Source organism: Macrobrachium nipponense, chromosome 6 (genome assembly GCF_015104395.2).
Source record: "Macrobrachium nipponense isolate FS-2020 chromosome 6, ASM1510439v2, whole genome shotgun sequence".
In the NCBI taxonomy this organism is placed as follows: domain Eukaryota; kingdom Metazoa; phylum Arthropoda; class Malacostraca; order Decapoda; family Palaemonidae; genus Macrobrachium; species Macrobrachium nipponense.
In genome coordinates, this window is record NC_061108.1 from 115,857,813 (window position 1) to 115,877,135 (window position 19,323).

Here is a 19,323-nt window from a genome sequence, read left to right on the forward strand (position 1 = left end):
TGAAAAACGACACCGACTCTCAAATAACCACATACACGATCGCTGACACCGAAACATTCCTCCTGAAGCCGAAGGGTAGCCATCCGCGATACTTTGCGCCCTTGGACTCGACTAAAAACCTTCTTATGAATGTCTGGATAGAGTGAGGCAGATGATTTAACAAGAAGTCCCTCCTCTCCTTGACAAGAACATAGTACGTACAACCATACAAAATGTTAGTCTGGTATCCAAACCTCATCGAAAACAAAGTGAAGAGGTTGTCAAACAGTCCAGGATCTGAGAAACACCCATCAACTCTCACCACATCCAAACAGGGTGGGACAAGGCCTCCCACTGGCTGTGAAAGGTGTCTTCCAAATACAAGCCAGCCTCGTGATCCGTAACCACTACCACATGAATCAATGAAGGAATCCAATACAGAAAAACCTCAGCCGACTCGTAAACCGGAACTCGGACTCCAGCAGAAGAGTTACCTGCTACCTCATAAAGAGAGTGATGCTAGCCTAGAGTATTCTTTCCCAACAACTGCCCAACTCGCCGAAACCAGATCAGCTTACTTGATGTTTGAGAGACTACTAGTTTAGTTGAATACAACGTATCAAAAATTACTTGGATTAACTGGGAGATTCTTCCAGAGCCTGGACTGCGGAAAGAGAGAACGGACAAAGTCCCCATCCGTTTCTACTTGGTTCCTTTGCCGGAGAAACAAAAACCCACAACTAGCAACCGATTCTCTCTTCAAAGGTATCTATCCTCTGTCAGACCTGTCCGGCCAGACCAGAACAGGAAAAAAAAAAGGCTGAACCCCAACAAGAGCAGCACCCAAGAACCAGGAACTTACTATGCCTGGCTGCTCAATACCAAATGACACAAGATCCCATCACATCTGAGCCAACCAATCCGATTTCACAACGATATACCAACAAGACGATGATAAACTCCTCAGCAAGTTGTACTCGACTGCGCAATCCAGCACTCTCCCCAGACATGATGACGTAACCCCTGTCCACTCCCTCAGAAGAGCCAACCATCACCAGTTCCGCAAAACCTGTAAGAGCTAGTCTCGCTCAATTGCGCATACCCTCACTACCCTCACAATAACGTTACACCTAAGCCGAATATACCTTGGTGATGAATGTCCACCCCTGCGAGTCAACCCTACACTGTTGCGCCAAATGTGTACCAACCAAGACAATGACATAACCTTGAACCAGTCTCACTCGACTACGAAACCCCCTAAGAGTGAAGAGGTCGCAAAACGCAATCCAACTAACGCCCGTTACCAATACTAAACCTGGACTGGATTCTGGAGTTGAAACTATATTGATCAAGTGAGGGAAGGAAGTATTCCCAAAAGCCCCGGAATCAAGGCCGAACCCACATTGAAACCCCTTGAAGGTGGTACAGAAAAAGCAGCAGGAAAAAGTTGAGAAATAAGCAGCAGAAGGAGAGAGAGAGAGAGAGAGAGAGAGAGAGAGAGAGAGAGAGAGAGAGAGAGAGAGAGAGAGAGAGCTACCCTAAGAAGGGGGCCAAGGGCACAAAAAGTGCTAACTATGGTGCAGATGAACTGCCAACAGCCGTAGCCCCCCAGCAATTACCGCAGTAAGCACGTTACGTCTCAAACACTAAAGGTATATATATGGTAACCGAAGAAGGAAGATTACTAACTACCCTATGAAAGGAGTGGCTGATGACACAACCGGTATTGATACAGTCAACAATGGCGCAAACGAATCTCCAATTGCCGTAGCCCCCACCAGAACTACGGAGGACACATTACGTCTCCAAACAAGTAAAGGATGAAAATACGGAGTTGCGGAAGACTCCGCAGCAACTGCCTTTGAAGCATCAACACCAGCAGCCTGAGAACTACAGGACACGTGGAAGGTGCTAAGAAGGCAGCCCCTCCAGAATTACTTCCTTTAACCCCAAAGAGAGAGAGAGAGAGAGAGAGAGAGAGAGAGAGAGAGAGAGAGAGAGAGAGAGAGAGAGAGAGAGAGAGAGAGAGAGAGAGGTTGAAATCCCCAAATTTCAGGATGAAACTATGAAAACTCTTGCTCTGCTGTGTTATTGGCATAGAAACAGGATGAGGGCGAGAAGACTCCGATGCAACCTCCGAAGGATGACCGATAGAGAAGATTGTGTAGACATTGCAAGTTTTAACAGAAAAATGGGAGAGAGATAAACTAGACTGACTCTGTTCCCCACGATAATCTTGACAAACATCATTGGGAATTCAGGAAAATTATTCAAGAGTGATCGTGAATACAGTCCGTATTCAAGCTACAGTCATTTGTCTTGCGATAATTCGATTTTATGATGGGGTTATTAATTAAAATTGGCACTACATTTTGAAAATAAGTCTTTCTATATCTCTCGCGCAGCTGACATAGGCTGCAGTGTGCAGTCAGGCAGCAAGATAGTTGGGTTTAGTATAGAATTTAGTCCAAAGGCCAAGTATTGGGACCTATAAGGTCATACAACGCTGAAAAGGAAATTGACAGTAAGGTTTGAAAGGTGTAACAGGAGGAAAAGCCTCTCTGTTGCACAATGAATCAAGTGTTAAGAGAGAGTGGAAAGTAAGATGAATAAAGAGAATATGAAATTAGGTAAGTAAAAGAGAGAGAGAGGCCGAATTACCATCATCTAACTTCTCCACCTCCATAACTTTGCCCCCTCTTCTAAGTTAAAAAGTATTATCTTAATGATATATACTCGTATAACTGCGTACAGCTATGAACAATCGAACAAGAACTACTTTGTTGCTAATATGATCGAATCTGATAGCAACATCCATTTATTGTATTCATCCGCGTGCGACAGTAATTACTTACGTATTCATGTTATAAGTGTAGCTGAAGCTGATAAGGCAATATTACATGCATCAGCAACATGGATAAAACTCCCAAGCTTTTGTATGAATTCAAACACAGCCGTGGTAAAAGAAAACTACAGTAGGGCCTTGATAATCGCGGGGGATACGGCCCAGAACCCCCGTGATAAGTAAATACCCGTGTTAGCCTGGTATCCACCCTCAAAAATTGCTTTAAACTGCCTACTTTAATAGTTAACCCACCCAAGACCACTATTCCAATGTTTATAACTGCCTACTTTAGTTCAAGCACCAAATATGTCTTCAACATCACCTTAAACTAAATTCAAGACAGTTTCAGTTATTTTACATTAGCCTTGAAAATATATGGAGTATACATACTACTGGACATATGTAGCCTACTAGCCTATGGATTACAGCTAAAAGCCTACATACACATGTAAATCACATGGGTAATCACCGACGATCTATGATAAAGATGGCGACAATTTTGCAGTGCGATCGGATGTATAACCTTCACCTGACGTTTAGGCTTCTTTCCCATAAGAGTATAAGAATCAGTGCTTTTGGATGCCACATAATTAACTCGTTTATGGGTACAATTTAAAGAATCGGCGAACACCACTTCAGTAACATAAAACAAAATGGCTCCCTTGTTTACTTTATGCCTCCTTTGTTTGCGTGTGTGCTTAAGTTATATGTCTATAATGTCACAAATCTCTTATAAATTCTTTCCTATCTTCAATTTTCCCTGCATCAGATCAGCAAACAGAAGTATATTACCTAACAATTCCTTTCTATTTTCATGATTTGGCTGCTGCACCAAACTAAAAGTACATAGTATATCTATTTTGGGAATGAACATATTTATGATAAAAAAAAAATTATTGACTGTAATGATTACAGCACCCAACTATAATATTAATGTATAAACAGCAAAATACAGCAATAAAAATCTATTTTTGTCTTTTGTTTACATTTAGAATCAGCTGGTGGACGTTTATTAGAGAAAGAATTATTTTGGAACACATTTAGTTGTTAAAACAAACAAATTTGAGAGAGAGAGAGAGAGAGAGAGAGAGAGAGAGAGAGAGAGAGAGAGAGAGAGAGAGAGAGAGAGAGAGAGAGAGAGAGAGAGAGAGAGAGCAGCTTAGGACGAGAGTAACTTGAATAGCTTGCGAGAGCAGCTTAGGACGAGAGTAACTGTTGACTAACTTGAGAGAGCAGCTTAGGACAAGAGTAACTGTTGACTAGCTTTGCTCGAGAATAACATAATGAAATTTGTATTTTAAATATTTTTATGGTGATAAGAAGTGAAACATCGATTGTGATAAGATACTTTCTTGTATACTGTTATAATATGTATGTGATAATCATTGAGTCAACTATAAAAGAGAGATTTGGCTATTTACATTCATAGCATTTGAAAATTTGTGAATGAGTTTATCCTAAAAATGCATTTAGTCATGAAAAGAAGATGAAAACACAGTGATTAGTGATTCTTGCTCTATGATAAAATTCGCGATTTCGTTAATTTTCCGGGATATAGTATTTGGGCTCCACAAAAAAAGTAAGTAAAGTGATTTATGGTAGAGTTTAGAGGATACTTATGTAAAATACATCGTAGTTTGTAGAACGGTGTAACCACTATCACATTGTGTAAAAATAGTATGTACGAACGAGACTGTAGGTTTGGTGACATCACGGTGATCATACGTATTTTTTCGTTAATGATTATACATTTATGATTAAAAGTAGTTACTGTACTTATTACAGTATCATACCATAATATTAATGTAATCACATCAAAATAAAGTAATCAATGCATAATGTAAACTTGTAAAGTGTATTTTTGTCTTTTGAAAAATGCTTTCCCCAAGAAATTATTCCTTGAAGAGGCTTATTATGAAGATATGCCAATAATATATAAGATATGCATTTTATTATGAATATATGACAATAATATATAAGGTAAAAATGGTTTTACGTTTACACTTCATCGCCAATCGCAAACAACAATACGATAATCTATGACATTATCATTTGAGTGACTGCAGTTCAGAGAAGTTGATTAAGTTCTACCAAAACAATAATGAAGTTCGAACTGAAAATTAATGTTTTCCTAAATGTTATTACTACTGTAATTACACTACTACTATTAACATTTCTAAAAGGTTAACGAATGGCAAAGGTCTCTGTGAAGCAATGTAACTCAATGTTCACATTTCTGCTGGCCACTCAACTAGCTACAAGTTGATAACAATGATGTGGAATTATTCCATGAATAGGCTATATATTATGAAGATATGCCAATAATAAGGTGAGAATGGTTTTATTACCTTTATTGCCACTTAATATCATAATGTGAATCTGTTCATGCAATTGCTGGTTATCGGACAGGACAAGGCTTAGCCTACCACAGACAAGCCCGCATTTAACATCCTTATGCTAACAAACTGGGATCGGAACAGATGAAGAGGGAGAACCTCCAAAATCATCAGCATGTAAGTGCAAGGATGAGACACATCCACATACAGAGGGTGAAGAATCAACACTCATACTGTCACGAATATGTCCAGGAGGAGAGACATGGCCGTGAAGAGAAGACAACGATGCATTACCAGCACGTACAGGATACACACGAGGATGCCTCCCTTCCACAAGCTTCACTGTCAACCTCACAAACATGAACCTGCGATGGAGAAGCACAACCCTGCGGGACAGCTGGCGAAGCACCCCTCTCACTTGCACGAACACGGACGTGCAAGGGGGACACATGGTCGTGAGAGGCAGATGGCAATGCATTCCCTCCGCTTGCAGAAGACGAAACCACAGTCCTTGATCTTCCATCTGACACAATGACAAGGCGGTGACGGAGAAGAAGCAAGACAAGGAGATAAATCTCCTTCCTACGAGATCTCTTAGAAGCAGAATATGGAGAAGAGACCTTACTTTTACAATCCATCTTCTTCACAGCGAAGGCAGAAAACCTCTCTTCCAAAACAGAGTCCAGCTCTTGAAGACCGCTCGAAACAACGCCTTGAATGGCTCAGTGATAGAGGACGATGACGTCATAGTGATGGGAGGATGAGTGGCTGCTGCATCCGACGTCATAGGCTGAGAGGGTGCTGAGATTGATGTCACAACATCTCTATGACCAGCACTAGTACATGGCCTCACTGCAGAGCGATAACACACGACCCACAGACTGTAGTTGAGGCTCCACAAAATGGCAGCATGCGAGAGCTAATGTAGAGGAGTCCAGGGGGAGGCAGGAGAGCAATGGGGGCTGGACGAGGGGGGGGGTTGGTTCGAGCCTCCAAGAAATGCAACAACAGTCCATCTAAGGAAGGTGAACCATGTAGCCCAAGCGACACCCAGACTGCTGCCATCTTGGATAACTCCGAACCTGAAACAAAGGAATTAAATGAAGCAGCCTCCTCCCTCTCGGGAAGATAATTGGAACCTGAGAGAGAGGGGACTACATAACATTACCCTGTGGCACTCCCAAAACTTCCATAGACTGATCAATGGAAGAAAAGGAAGGTGGCACGGGAAGAATAGAACTAGCCACAGGAAGAGCTATCGAGGGAGATAGAGCAGCTGAATCATCCAGATGAGACGAAAAAAACCCCTCCCAGGAAGGAAGGAAGAGTTGAAACTCAGCGATGTTCCTTCTTCCTATAAAACACCCTCCACTCCGACTTGGCCCAGGAACAACATTCCGGGTAGGGGTTCATAACTGTACAGAAATTTGCTCTGCACCTACTCCATGTTGTATGAGGATTCATAGCTGTAGACGCAAAAAACCTTGAGCACAGAAAACCCTGAATGCCCAGGCACATGCGTTGATGAGGTAGTGAAGATTCGGAGGAAACCATAATAAACCAAAACAATCATATACAACACACTGACAGAAAGAACATGCGCACAAAACAACCAGCTTAGGAGAGCAAAGCGCAAGCATCTGCTCCACAAGGTTGTTAAGGAACAGACTGAAGCGTCACAAGGTCGGGTGCGCAGTCTCTGACCTGCTATCACCTCATATCCACAGGAGTTGCCAAATCTCATAGATTCCTTGCTTTACAAACTTTGACTGTGTTAACTGGTTACCAGCTGGTGCTCGGAAAATTATCCTATTGTTAAGACTGAAGGTTTGTTCTGCATATGAACAATATAAGTTTCATAAATATTTTCACACCACTACTGAATGTCAAAGTTAATAAAAAAAAGTGCACATCACAGAGTATGAATGAAATCTAATCAAGTAATCTACAGTAAACTCTCACACAGTCACATAAGCTTATATCAAACCTTTGAAAACTATACTAGCTAGGTTATAAGAACAGTGGTCTGCTTACACATTTTCACAGTAATAAAGAAACCTAATAATATGTTCTCTTACCAGGCACTTACAGTTCAAGGAAACCCTTCCAAAGCTACAAATGCTTCTGCTGTGAAAAGACACTGTCCTCTAATATTTCAATTTTATCAAACTTTAAAGGAAATATGAAGGCAGAAAGTACATAGCAAATATCAAATTATGAAAGGACACTTTTCTAAGAATTCACACATTAGAAATGTTAAGAGCTTTCCACTGGGCAAAAATGATAGAAACTAAGACTGGATTAAAATTTAACACTGAAGTCCCTCTAGGGTAGTGAAGTATGCAAAAAAAAACTTGAGAAAAAAACACACAGATCTTTCCAGACTAACAGAATGAGAAGATAAAAGAAAATAGGTATGACAAAAAGGGAAAAGACCATTGACAATACCTTAAGTGATCAGTACATATTCATAGCTCCACAAAACTTGGTAGATTACTATTACTATTAGTGTAACCAACCACCAAATTCCAATAAACTCATCCAAATCCTGCTGTGACAATAATCATGGTTGTGATACAACATTAATTTCTGAACATCCAAAAATAAGCTACACACTTGAATTTTGGAGGTTCCATGGGATCCTTTGGCTGTTCAACCATTCTGATGACCCTCTGTGTTGCCCCAGAGTTGAAAGAAACTCCTTGTTGAGAAGGTGTGTAACGAATATACTGTGCTGGAGCTTGTTTTTCAGCACATCTTACAGGCATGGCTGAAGAAATTTTACCCTAAGGAGAAAATAATGCACAGATAAAACTAAGATCTGTATGGTCATCAACTTCCAAGTAATCATTCATGGTAAAAGTTTTAAAAAGAATGTCTTTCAAATAAACAGAAGAGATAGACAAGCCATTTAATCTGATTCATAGTGATGAAGATGACTATATACTTAAAACTGCTATTATGAACCATTTATCTATAATACAGCAACGAGTAAGACTCAGCTATATTATTCACCTAAAGTTCATTTTAATCATTTAACATGAAAAACTGTATTGAATGGTATACCTGAAATTATCTTTATAACAGCATAACTGTCATGGTTGTAATATTTACTCCTTGAGTTATGACAACCTAACTTATAGTCACACTGACTTACTCTGTATGTGAGGGATATTCATGTAGTGATTTCTAAACATTATCGAGTTTCACACATATTCAAGTTTCTATCCAATGTGTATAATTAGTATTTAATGTGTTTTTTGTCTACCTGGCTTCCTGGGGTAAAAGCTATAAGAACCAAACCAGTTGAATTAAGAGCAGAAACAATGTGGAAGTGTGCTAGTTGATCATCACTCTGTAGTGTTGTTATGCTTTAGTTTAAATTTCAAATCAACCACACATACACTGGGTTACTGAAAATATCTTTTCATCTGTTTCATACTACACATACACTCACCTGGGTAAGCTTTTCTAAAGCTTGTCTTGTTTTCTCTGTTGTATCTTCTATTTCTTCTAAAGTAGGTCTCTGTAGCTCTGGATCATCTTCTGATGTAATGGCAGATGGTAAAAGGTCTGTTAACTTTGAGTAAACAATCTGTTGAAAAGAAAACAACAATACAACTCCTTGTTATCAAATTACCAATCATGCTTTCAATACACTTCAGTATACATAGTTTAAATACCTGGAGATACTGTGCTCTTGGCATTTGACATGAACACAAGTTATATTTATCCAAGAGAGACTAGCATGTTTCTGAGATGTCACAACAAGGACCCATAGTTTTAATACATACATCAGGTTTTTTCATACAAATACATCAATAATACGGCAAATTTTAAAATCAATTTGTATTTTTCATAGCTAATAAACCTGAAGTCTTAACAATAGGATATTTTCCAAGTGCCAGCTGGTAACCAGTTAAAACAAAGATTGTAAACCAAGGGATCTGTGTGATTTGGGAACTCCTGCGCGTACGAGGTGAAAGCTGGCCAGTAAGGTTGAATGTGCATTCAACCTTATGACGCACCAGTCTTTTCCCCAACCCAGGAGACAATTGATTTAAAAATTTGTCATTTGTTCATATGCGGAACAAACCTTCGGTCTTAACAATAGGATACTTATACTTGGAGGGAGGTACAGACATCCTAAACCGGCTGGGAGTTAAGGGGACCATCCACTATGGCGGATGACATGTCAACTTGAAAAAATAAAATATCAAGTTATTATTTGTATCTGTGCAGAAACATGCCATGCATGCTTTCCGAAAGTTTCAGCCAATTATTTTTACAATCATTGTCTCGTGTCATGCTTACGGTATTATAATATGTACCACTTTTAGGGGGAGGACCAGGATCCTTGATGTAGATATCAACAATAAAAGTACAAGTAAAGTATTTATAATAATATTGTTTTGACTTTTCTAAGAAAAAAGAAAAAATTTATGTAGCAAATCTTTGGGAGCTCATAACTCAAAAACATACTTATTCGCATGTTGGTAGCCATTACTCGGTTAATTATTATCCAATTTTAGGGAGAAAGATACCATTGGAAAGAGGAATAAAAATCCCATAATTCCTTGTGAGCCAATTTTTTCTTTCTTTCTTTCTTTCTTTCTTTTTTTTTACAATTTTTTTGTGTAGAAAAAAAAATTTTAATTCATAAAAAAAAATCAAAAATCAAAATTCTGTTCTCACAGAATTATTCCCTATATAAAGAAGTTTTTATGGTATGATTTTCAATACAACTGATGTCATATTAGCGGAGAAATCGCTACCTAAATTTTTTTTTAAATAATAATTTTTGCTAATAAAACTAAAAGTTTTTGCTCAAATGACTTAAAATTTTTGTATGATGAAGGCATTATATATATCTAAAACTTATATGGAAATTATGTATTTTGTATAATAAACAAAAAAATACACAACATAGCGGACGGTCCCCTTAACCGACCTGACCACCTACCTGGATAAAAACTAGTTCTAAAGGAGGTGGACCAATGCCTGTGAGAAGATAGATAAACTGATATCTAACAACTAAGCAATCCAGGTTGCAATACAATGATATATAAGCAGATTCATTGCATCTAGGGAACTAAAGAAAATTCTGACTGTTCAATAACCATATAATCACAGGAGCTTGTTATTACTCCTAACTCCCCCTTGCCATATAGTGGAGTATTTGCTACTGAATAGAGGGTTTAATTATTTCAAAAATACATAACATAAACTAACTATCAGCATGACTAACTTACTCGCCTGTATCAGACCAGTCCTGCATATGACGTGTCTATTCCTCAACCCGCCCTTAGGAAGAAGAAAGGAACAAAGAGAAAGAAAGAGACCACCCAACTCACTCATTCTCTCTTCCACACAATCACCTTAGGTAAGATAAAAAAATTACCCGGTAAAGGGCAATGGATGAGTTACACAACTTGTTGGGCAGTTACCACAGGACCCAAGGAAAACGTGCCCATAGACCTTAGGGCAACATCTCTTAGATAAAATGAGGTGAACGTGGATTGGCGCAACCATGTACCACTGTTCAAAATTCTATGAATAGCAAAACTTTTCTCAAATGCCCGACAGGAACTCACAACTCTAACGTCATGCGATCTAGCCTGCACAGACTCAGTGACAGAACTATCAAGATACAAATAAGCCTGCTTGATCGCCTCACGTATCCAGAAAGAAATACTGTTCTTGTAAACTTCTTTCTTAGATCGACCCGTGCTAACAAAAAGCCTACGACACCCAGGTCTGAGATGTTGAGTCCTTTTAAGATAGCAATGCTGGGCTTTGACAGGACACAACAAGAGCTCTTGTGGGTCATTGTCCACAAAGTCATTTAAAGATGGAATGGAAAAAAGGCATACTTGTTGTCATGTACCAAGGGATTCTGAGTCTTGGCCACAAATTCCGGGACAAATTCAAAGGTCACATATCCCCAACCCCTGGTATGTTTCACATCATAACTTAGGACATGAAGCGGCCCCATTTTTTCAAAGAAACCAATGCCAAAAGGAAAACTGTCTTGAGCGTCAAATTTCTGTCCAATAAACAACACAAGGGCTCAAAAGAAGCTCTAATGAAACTTCTAAGGACACGTGAAACATCCCATGCCAGAGGCTTAAGTTCCCTTGAAGAATAGGTCTGTTCAAAACCCTTGAACAACAAGGAGATCTCCCAGGATGAAGAGATGTCTATGCCTCTCAGACGCAACACAAAACTCAACGCCGCTCTGTAGCCCCTGATAGCAGAAACTGAAAGGCCTTTCTCATCCCTGAGAAAGACCAAAAAATCTGCTATATGTTGAACAGAGGTTTTGAGTGGAGAGAAACCCTGTCGACGACACCAATTACAGTGGATTGCCCATTTCCCCTGGTAAACTGCTGAACAGGACTTCCTGAGATGACTGGACATATTTCTTGCTGTTTCCTGCCGCCACAGGGGAATCTCTCTTGGAACTCTGACAGAAGGAACAGAAGGTCCGGAAACCATTCTGCCTGAGGCCACGGGGGAGCTACCAATGTCATCCCGAGATTTCGAGATTTGTTCAGCATTTGACGGATCAGGCAAAATGGAGGGAAGCCATACACTTCTAGGTTGTCCCAAGGGTGTTGGAAAGCATCCTTCGCCAGAGCTACAGGATCGAGGAACACCAAACAGTAAAATTCTAGTTTTCTGTTGAAGTGAGTTGCAAAGAAGTCCAACATAAGCCTCCCCCTTACCTGAAAAAGTCTGTCTGCCACGACTTGATCCATAGACCACTCAGTGCCCAGGATCTGGTTTCAACGACTAAGTTTGTCTGCGACCACACTCTTCTTGCCTGGGATTTGGCCGAGAGCTCCAATGAGTTGTCAATCGCCTACTGATGTAACTCGACTGTCAATGAATGGAGCTGGCAAGACACCAGACCCCAGTTTGTTCACATAAGCGACCACCGTGTCGTCAAACATCAGAATTACCGAATGACCCTCTACTTTCTCCCAAAACTCCTTCAGGCCGAGATAAGCTGCCTTCAACCCCAAAACGTTGATGTAAGCATCTTATCTTCCATACTCAAAATGCCTGATGTGATGAGGTTCCCTTTACAAGGCCTTGAAGACTCGAGGGAAGCCATACCAACAAATACACACACACCCAACACACTGAAAAAACATAACACCGGCAGAAAAAACCGGCTTGGAAGGAGAGCAAAGCATAAGTGTCAACTCTCCCAGGCAGTTACGAAAAGACTGGTGTGTCACAAGCTTGAATGCGCGGTCTCTGACCACCTTCACCTTGTACGCGCAGGCATTGCCAGATCTCACAAATGACTTGCTTTACAATCTCAGATTGTTTTAACCGGTTACCAGATGGCATTTGGAAAATATCCTAATGTTAAGACCAAAGGTTTGTTCTCCACATGAAGAAATACAGCTTTACATCCATAAACATGGAAATCTAAGCAAACAAACTAATATTTTCCAACACTATGAATGTTTCTACTGTGTCTGCTCAGTCCTGCATATGACAACCATTTCCCTTTACTTACTGTAAACCAAACGTTTAACATTCACAACGTTGGGAAAGAAGGTGGGCATTCAGTATATGATATATGGATTTGTATGAAAACCTGTTTTGCATATAAAATATGCCTTTATTAAACATATATTAATCATATAAAAGCAATCCCTGGTTTACAGTGGGGTTTCATTCCCAACGGCCCGCCATAACCTGAAATATGCTGTAAACTGGAACATCATAATAATAATGGGAATAAATTACAACACCATAAAATCAGGTTAACAGCACTGTGAGCCAAGTGCCGTAAAGTTGGAACACTGTAAACCAAGACTGCTGTAACCCGGGGACTGCTTATACAGCCATATTCTATTCATAATGCATCCAGGCATACCAATTTGAAAAGTACAAGATTTACACTGTGCATGTACCAGCCAAGTCCATTCAGCTACAAGGCAATAATTCTCACTGTTCTGTGCACATTTACATCCATATGAATGAGCTGCTGTTCAACACAGAATCAATAAATGTTTTTCTTTTGTGGTGCTAGTCATGGTTTACTTTTTTTTTTAACTCTATCTTTTTGCCTCAATCTGCGAACAGTAATTGGGGTACTATCTTGGCATTGCCCTGAGAAGCCTGCACCCATTCTGTTTCCTATGTATTGCAGTTTTGTCAGTTTTTCCCCTGTAAATCCAACAAGTTCAGTAAAATTCAGTAATGTTGGTTTAATATGATAGTGTTTTTTGACAATTATGCTTTCATATTCATGTCAATCTAGCTTGTAGATTTTTTCCCTTGCCAAGTCAAAGTCATAAAAAGTAATATCTATACATACTTATCTTACTTTTGATGTGATTTTGTTTCCTTAATCTAGTAACATTTGCCTAACTGCTGCCCTCAATTGTAACAGTTAATAATTATTCTCTCTATTCTATTACACAGTTAATACTCATTCTCTCTATTCTACCTCAGAAAATTAAATGTTTTTATATTAGTAAATAGTCTTATGCACACTGTGTTAATTAGATATTAATTTTTGAGAAGACACTCCTCAACAAATCCAAGCGGTGACTTAACCCTTAAACGCTGACTGGACGTATTGTACATCGACTAAAATTGTCTGTCGGGTGCCAAGTGGACATACGGCACGTCGACTACAAAAAGTTTTTTTTTAAATTCACGGAAAAATGGTTATAGGCCTAGTTTGCAAAAGATTTTAAATCACGCGCCTTGAGGGATGCTGGGAGTTCACGGATCACGCTGTTGTTTTGTTCACAAGCGTTACCCAACCGCACATGCACTAATTTCTTTCCTGCACTACAAAGCATCAGCAACGCATCGTCGGAGAGCGATTTCTTGACGCATTCGTGTTTTGCAGAACTTTTGCAAGTGACTCTGCTGAAACCCTTACATTCTAGTAACATTCAATCATTTACGTTCATTTTGCAACAAACGGGAAGTCTCTAGCACAATATTTCAATTTATGGTGAATTTTTGATAAAAAAAATTTTTCCTTCTCTCTGTGCGCGGTAACTCTGCTGAAAATCTCAGAATTTCTTTAGTCACCTTGTCGTAATTTTCGCACTGTTTTCTATTAGGGCTTACATAAACTGTTATCATGAAAATGTGCACAATTTCATGTAGAATACAACAAAAAATAACTCATAGTTGTAACTTTTATCAGTTTTAAAATAATTTCATATAAATAACGATAAGTGCCAAAATTTCAACCTTCGGTCAACTTTGACTCTACCGAAATGGTCAAAAAATGCAATTGTAAGCTAAAACTCTTACATTCTAATAACATTCAATCATTTACCTTCATTTTGCAACAAACAGGAAGTCTCTAGCACAATATTTTGATTTATGGTTAATTTTTGAAAAAAAAACTTTTTCCTTCCCTGCACGCACGGTAACTCTGCTAAAAATCTCAGAATTTCTTTAGTCACCTTGTTGTAATTTTCGCACCGTTTTATATTAGGCCTTATATAAAGTGTTATACGTACATGAAAATAAGCGCAATATCATGTAGAATACAACAAAAAATAACTCATGGTTGTAGCTTTTACCAGTTTTGAAATATTTTCATATAACGATAAATAGAAAAAATTTGATCTTCGGTCAACTAGAACTTAACCGAAATGGTCGAAAACTGCAATTGTAAGCTAAAACACTTACAGTCTAGTAATAATCAATCAACTACATTCATTTTGCAACAAACAGGAAGTCTCTAGCACAATATTTCGATTTATGGTGAATTTTAGAAAAAAAACTTTTTTTTACGTCCGTGCGTTACGAATTCTTGCATCATTTTGTGATAATATTTTCTCTGTGTTGCTTTGATCATTTTACAATTTGTTATATACCAAAATCATTGCAATTTAGTGTACTATACAACGGAAAAAACTCATTAGCTTTAACCGTTTTGCTCACAGCGCTATTTGTATACAATTATATATGAAATTTTTTTTGTGCTGTTATATATTCCAATATTTATATATGATAATGATATTTTTTTCATTTCTGATGGTTGCATACTAAACTTCAGGCAATGAGAAAAAAAGGAGCCAAAAATTAACTCTTAATCTTAAAAAATAAGCGTGCTGTGATTTTTTTTTTTTTAACTTTTTTTTCCACTTCGGCGCAAACTCCCAAACGCCGCCAGCATACGACAGACACTTTTGTACATAGAGGCTCAGCGTTTAAGGGTTAAGTAAATTGGAAGATGTGTAAGGCTTCAGAAAAAACTGACAGGCACCATTAGAAAGGAAATGCAGTGCATCTGACATGAAATCCTCTGCTCACTGCCAGAAGGTTCACAGCTCGTCCCTTTCAGCCTCTTCTCACTAAACTTTTCTTGAAGCTGTCACTGCTAGTAGAGCCTTGTACATATACTTCTGATCCTGGATACATCCCAAACCCAGGTATTGGCTCTGAAATTTGCTATGTATATGCTTACATATTTTAGTGTTCTGTGTACTTAAGATATTCCCGGATCTTAACTACTCCTGTTTTCAGTGGTATCTCTACAGTGCAGTTGAAAGAGACAAAGATTGAGTTCCAGATACCTACCCTCAGTACCTAAACAACCAAAAACTTCTTGAAAGCCCTATATGGAGCATCCCCCTAGGTTTGTTAACCCTTGCCAAGGATTACTGAGCTATCAACCATGCCCAATGATTCACAAGCATGCTAAACTCTCATTGAATATAACAGTTATTGATCCATCAACCATGCCCAATGATTCATGGGCATGCTAAACTCTCATTAAACATAACAGCAACTCATCTTGATCATGACATGCACACACTTTCCAGTAGTAGAAAAATATCTCTTAAATTTCTTGTCAGGGACTGATCGCTTCTGAGATTGTCCCACAGATATAAGAACATACAAGAACCAGAGAGATCTCCAACACTTTGTGTGCCTCGGTGAGGCTGTGAAAAGGAGAGAGAGAGAGAGAGAGAGAGAGAGAGAGAGAGAGAGAGAGAGAGAGAGAGAGAGAGAGAGAGAGAGAGAGAGAACTGCTTGATAGTCTCCAGCTGAGAAGCATAAGTGATTCCATGGACTGGTGGTACCTCAGCAAATGGGCCGTGTTGAAGCAACAAGGTCACCAAAGGCCATAAGGCTGAAAGTTTTGCTACCTCAATGAGGAGGTCCAGCAGATCAGGCTAACACTCAGCTTCTGGTTGACAAGAACCTCGATAGTCATCCAGAAACTGGGCATGACCAACACATGGTGGGTAATATAACAGATCTGGCTGTTTGTGTGAATGACATAAGCATTGAGGCTGTCTGATGGGGGTTGAATAACATCTTCTCTTGCAGCCCAGAGGTCCAAACTGAGAGAACGGAATAAAGGGGGCCTCATGTTTAACAAGAAAAAAACCTCAAATGGGTGCAGAGATGATTCCAACCCTGTAATTCTCCACCTCCAGCAGAACAAAATCATCATCTCTGATAAACTTGGGTAGAAGGCATAAATTTAGAACTTGAATGTGATCTATACATGGCAATAATTTGTATGAAATGAAAACATGATATTGTTATAATACAATAGTTTCATACATACTTACCTGGCAGATATATACTTAGCTATAGACTCCGTCGTCCCGACAGAAATTCGAATTTCGCGGCACACGCTACAGGTAGGTAGGTCAGGTGATCTACCGTCCCGCAGCTGGGTGGCAGGAATAGGAACCATTACCTTCTAGAACCAGATTTTTTCTCTTCCACCTGTCTCCTGCGGAGAGGCTGGGAGGGCCATCAATCGTATATATCTGCCAGGTAAGTATGTATGAAACTTTATTGTATTATAACAATGATATTGTTATGTTACAATAAAGTTTCATACATACTTACCTGGCAGATATATACATAGCTAAGACTCCGTCGTCCCCGACAGAAATTCAAATTTCGCGCCACTCGCTACAGGTAGGTCAGGTGATCTACCGGCCTGCCCTGGGTGGCAGGACTAGGAACCATCCCCGTTTTCTATCATATTTTCTCTCTTCCACCTGTCTCCTGCGGGGAGGCTGGGTGGGCCTTTAATTGTATATATCTGCCAGTAAGTATGTATGAAACTTTATTGTAACATAACAATATCATTTTCATACAATCAACTTACCTGTCAGATATACTACATAGCTGATTGGCACCCTTCGGTGGAGGGTTAAGAGGACAGGCCGTACTAATATGGAACTAGACAGGTAAACAACATATGTTGTAGGTATAAAATAAAAAACCTTGGTTCTACCTGATAGGTGGTAGACTTGGTGTGTTTGCCCAGTAGTCTGCATCACCTCAAGAACTTTAGCGAGATATGTGATCTATGGCCAAGAGTTCTTGTGGGTCTGCCGATGGGGTCTTACCCACTTACTCAGCAGAGCCTAAAAGGACTTTGTCAATGGGTGCTGATCCACTTATATGACAATACACCTTATGAAGGAGCACACAACCAATCCCGACCACCTGAACCTAACCATTTGTTAGAACTAAGGATTGTTACGAGTTATCCCCGAACTCGTCACAACAACCGTAACTCCAAAAACCACTACGCACACATACATAATTTTTCAAAAAAAAAATTATACTCAACTAATTGGATATGACGAGAATTCTCTATGAACAACATAGAACGCCGCCCGTGCGAGCCTGAATCCTCCATTGTTCGAAGAGATTCTCGACCATATCCAACAGAAGAACAGTATATACATATTAAGGATTGGTGTCGGCTCCTGTACCCAGAATCGTATCTGCCGATACGATAGGACCTAGAGAAAAGCACTTCTCATACGTCACACGCACGTCTTTCAAGTAATGAGATGCAAACACCGAGTTGCATCTCCAATACGTGACAGCCTCTATATGTCCTTTATGACCCATATTGTTATGGAAACAAAGCTAAGAATTCATAAAAGCTCGCACTTCATGCGCTTTTAATACTCAGCTGTTTGAAGGAATCATCAAGCCACTCTTGAAGTGCTTTAGAGATCATACTTGATTCAAAGAAGACCAGGGCTTTCCTTGAAATGGATCTCTTCTGGATGAAGCCTGGAGCCTGGCTGGCGCTTTGAGGCTGGTAGGCGCCTCACGCCTGGAAGGCTCTTCGTGTCTGGCTCCTGGTTGGCTCTTATTAGCGCCTGGAGCCTGACTGGCTCCTCCCCACTTGCTGGAGCTTCAAGCTTGGTAGAGTCTCGAGGCTGTCTGGCGATGTCCATATCGGACACTCTTATCTGTCCAATTTGTTCGCCTCTAGCGCATCTGTGCTAGCTAGGTTGGAGGCCCGCTCTTTCTCCGCATCAGAGAGTGACAGTGTTCCTTGGAAATGTCTGCCTCTGGCATTCTTTCGCCTGTTTTGGCATTTGGCGCCTGGTTGGCGCTACATTGTCCGAAAGTGCTGAACAACCCCAATAGTTTATCAGGAGACTAGGAGAAGGGTGGAAGAAATTCTTCCACTTTGAGCTTTCGGCCTCTCCGGCAAGGGGAGATGACTGTAGTCAGTTACATCCAGTAGACGATAGGATATCTAACAGTACGAGAGATAAGAGTCTTCCTCCAAGGAGGATCCTTCGTTAGTACTTCCGTTATTAGCGAGATCTCTTCTTACATTTGATGAGGTTTCTCGTTGCAGAATCTTCCCTATCCTTGCCTGAAGGAAGGGAAGGAATTTGGAAGTCGAAGGAGACTCTGAGCTGAAATTGGGAGGACCCCTGATTTCTTAGCTCTTTATGTATCTCTCTGAGTACCATCTGGGAAGCATTTCGAGCCCTCATCGCACCCCAAAGACTCTGAAGGCCAACGTTTAAGCCATCTCTTCTTCTGTAGATGAAAACGTAAGTACCCTGCCTGGACAACGAAATTTCTATCTGAAAACGTTGAGTCAGGAATACTAGAGGGTTTTAGTTCTTTTGCCAGACATACTATGCTGGCAAGGACCCATTGTTGAGTCTCTATTGAATCTGATGCGAGATTCCAATGCACAAAAAAAAAAATTTCAACGAAGTTTGATGAGGAGCAGTTCCATCTTGTAGGAACACGGAATCTGAGGCCCCAAAAAAATCTCATTCAAAGAGCCTGATATCCTACTCTTGTCGTATTGAGGTATCTTATAAGATCCGGAAGATCTTAATTCCCTGCTATCTTTAATTCCCCTTG

The 19,323-nt window shown here is 39.8% G+C and overlaps 1 protein-coding gene across 1 annotated transcript in view; it reads right to left on the reverse strand.

Moving 5' to 3' along the window:
• LOC135216021 (puff-specific protein Bx42-like) overlaps positions 1-19,323 on the reverse strand; it is an 89,318-nt gene that overhangs the window by 18,120 nt on the left and 51,875 nt on the right. The window contains exons 4-5 of the mRNA XM_064250957.1: positions 8,618-8,755; positions 7,777-7,946 (exon numbers count right to left, since the gene is read on the reverse strand). Of these exons, the coding sequence (XP_064107027.1) occupies positions 7,777-7,946; positions 8,618-8,755 (308 nt within the window). The remainder of the gene's footprint in view (positions 1-7,776; positions 7,947-8,617; positions 8,756-19,323) is intronic.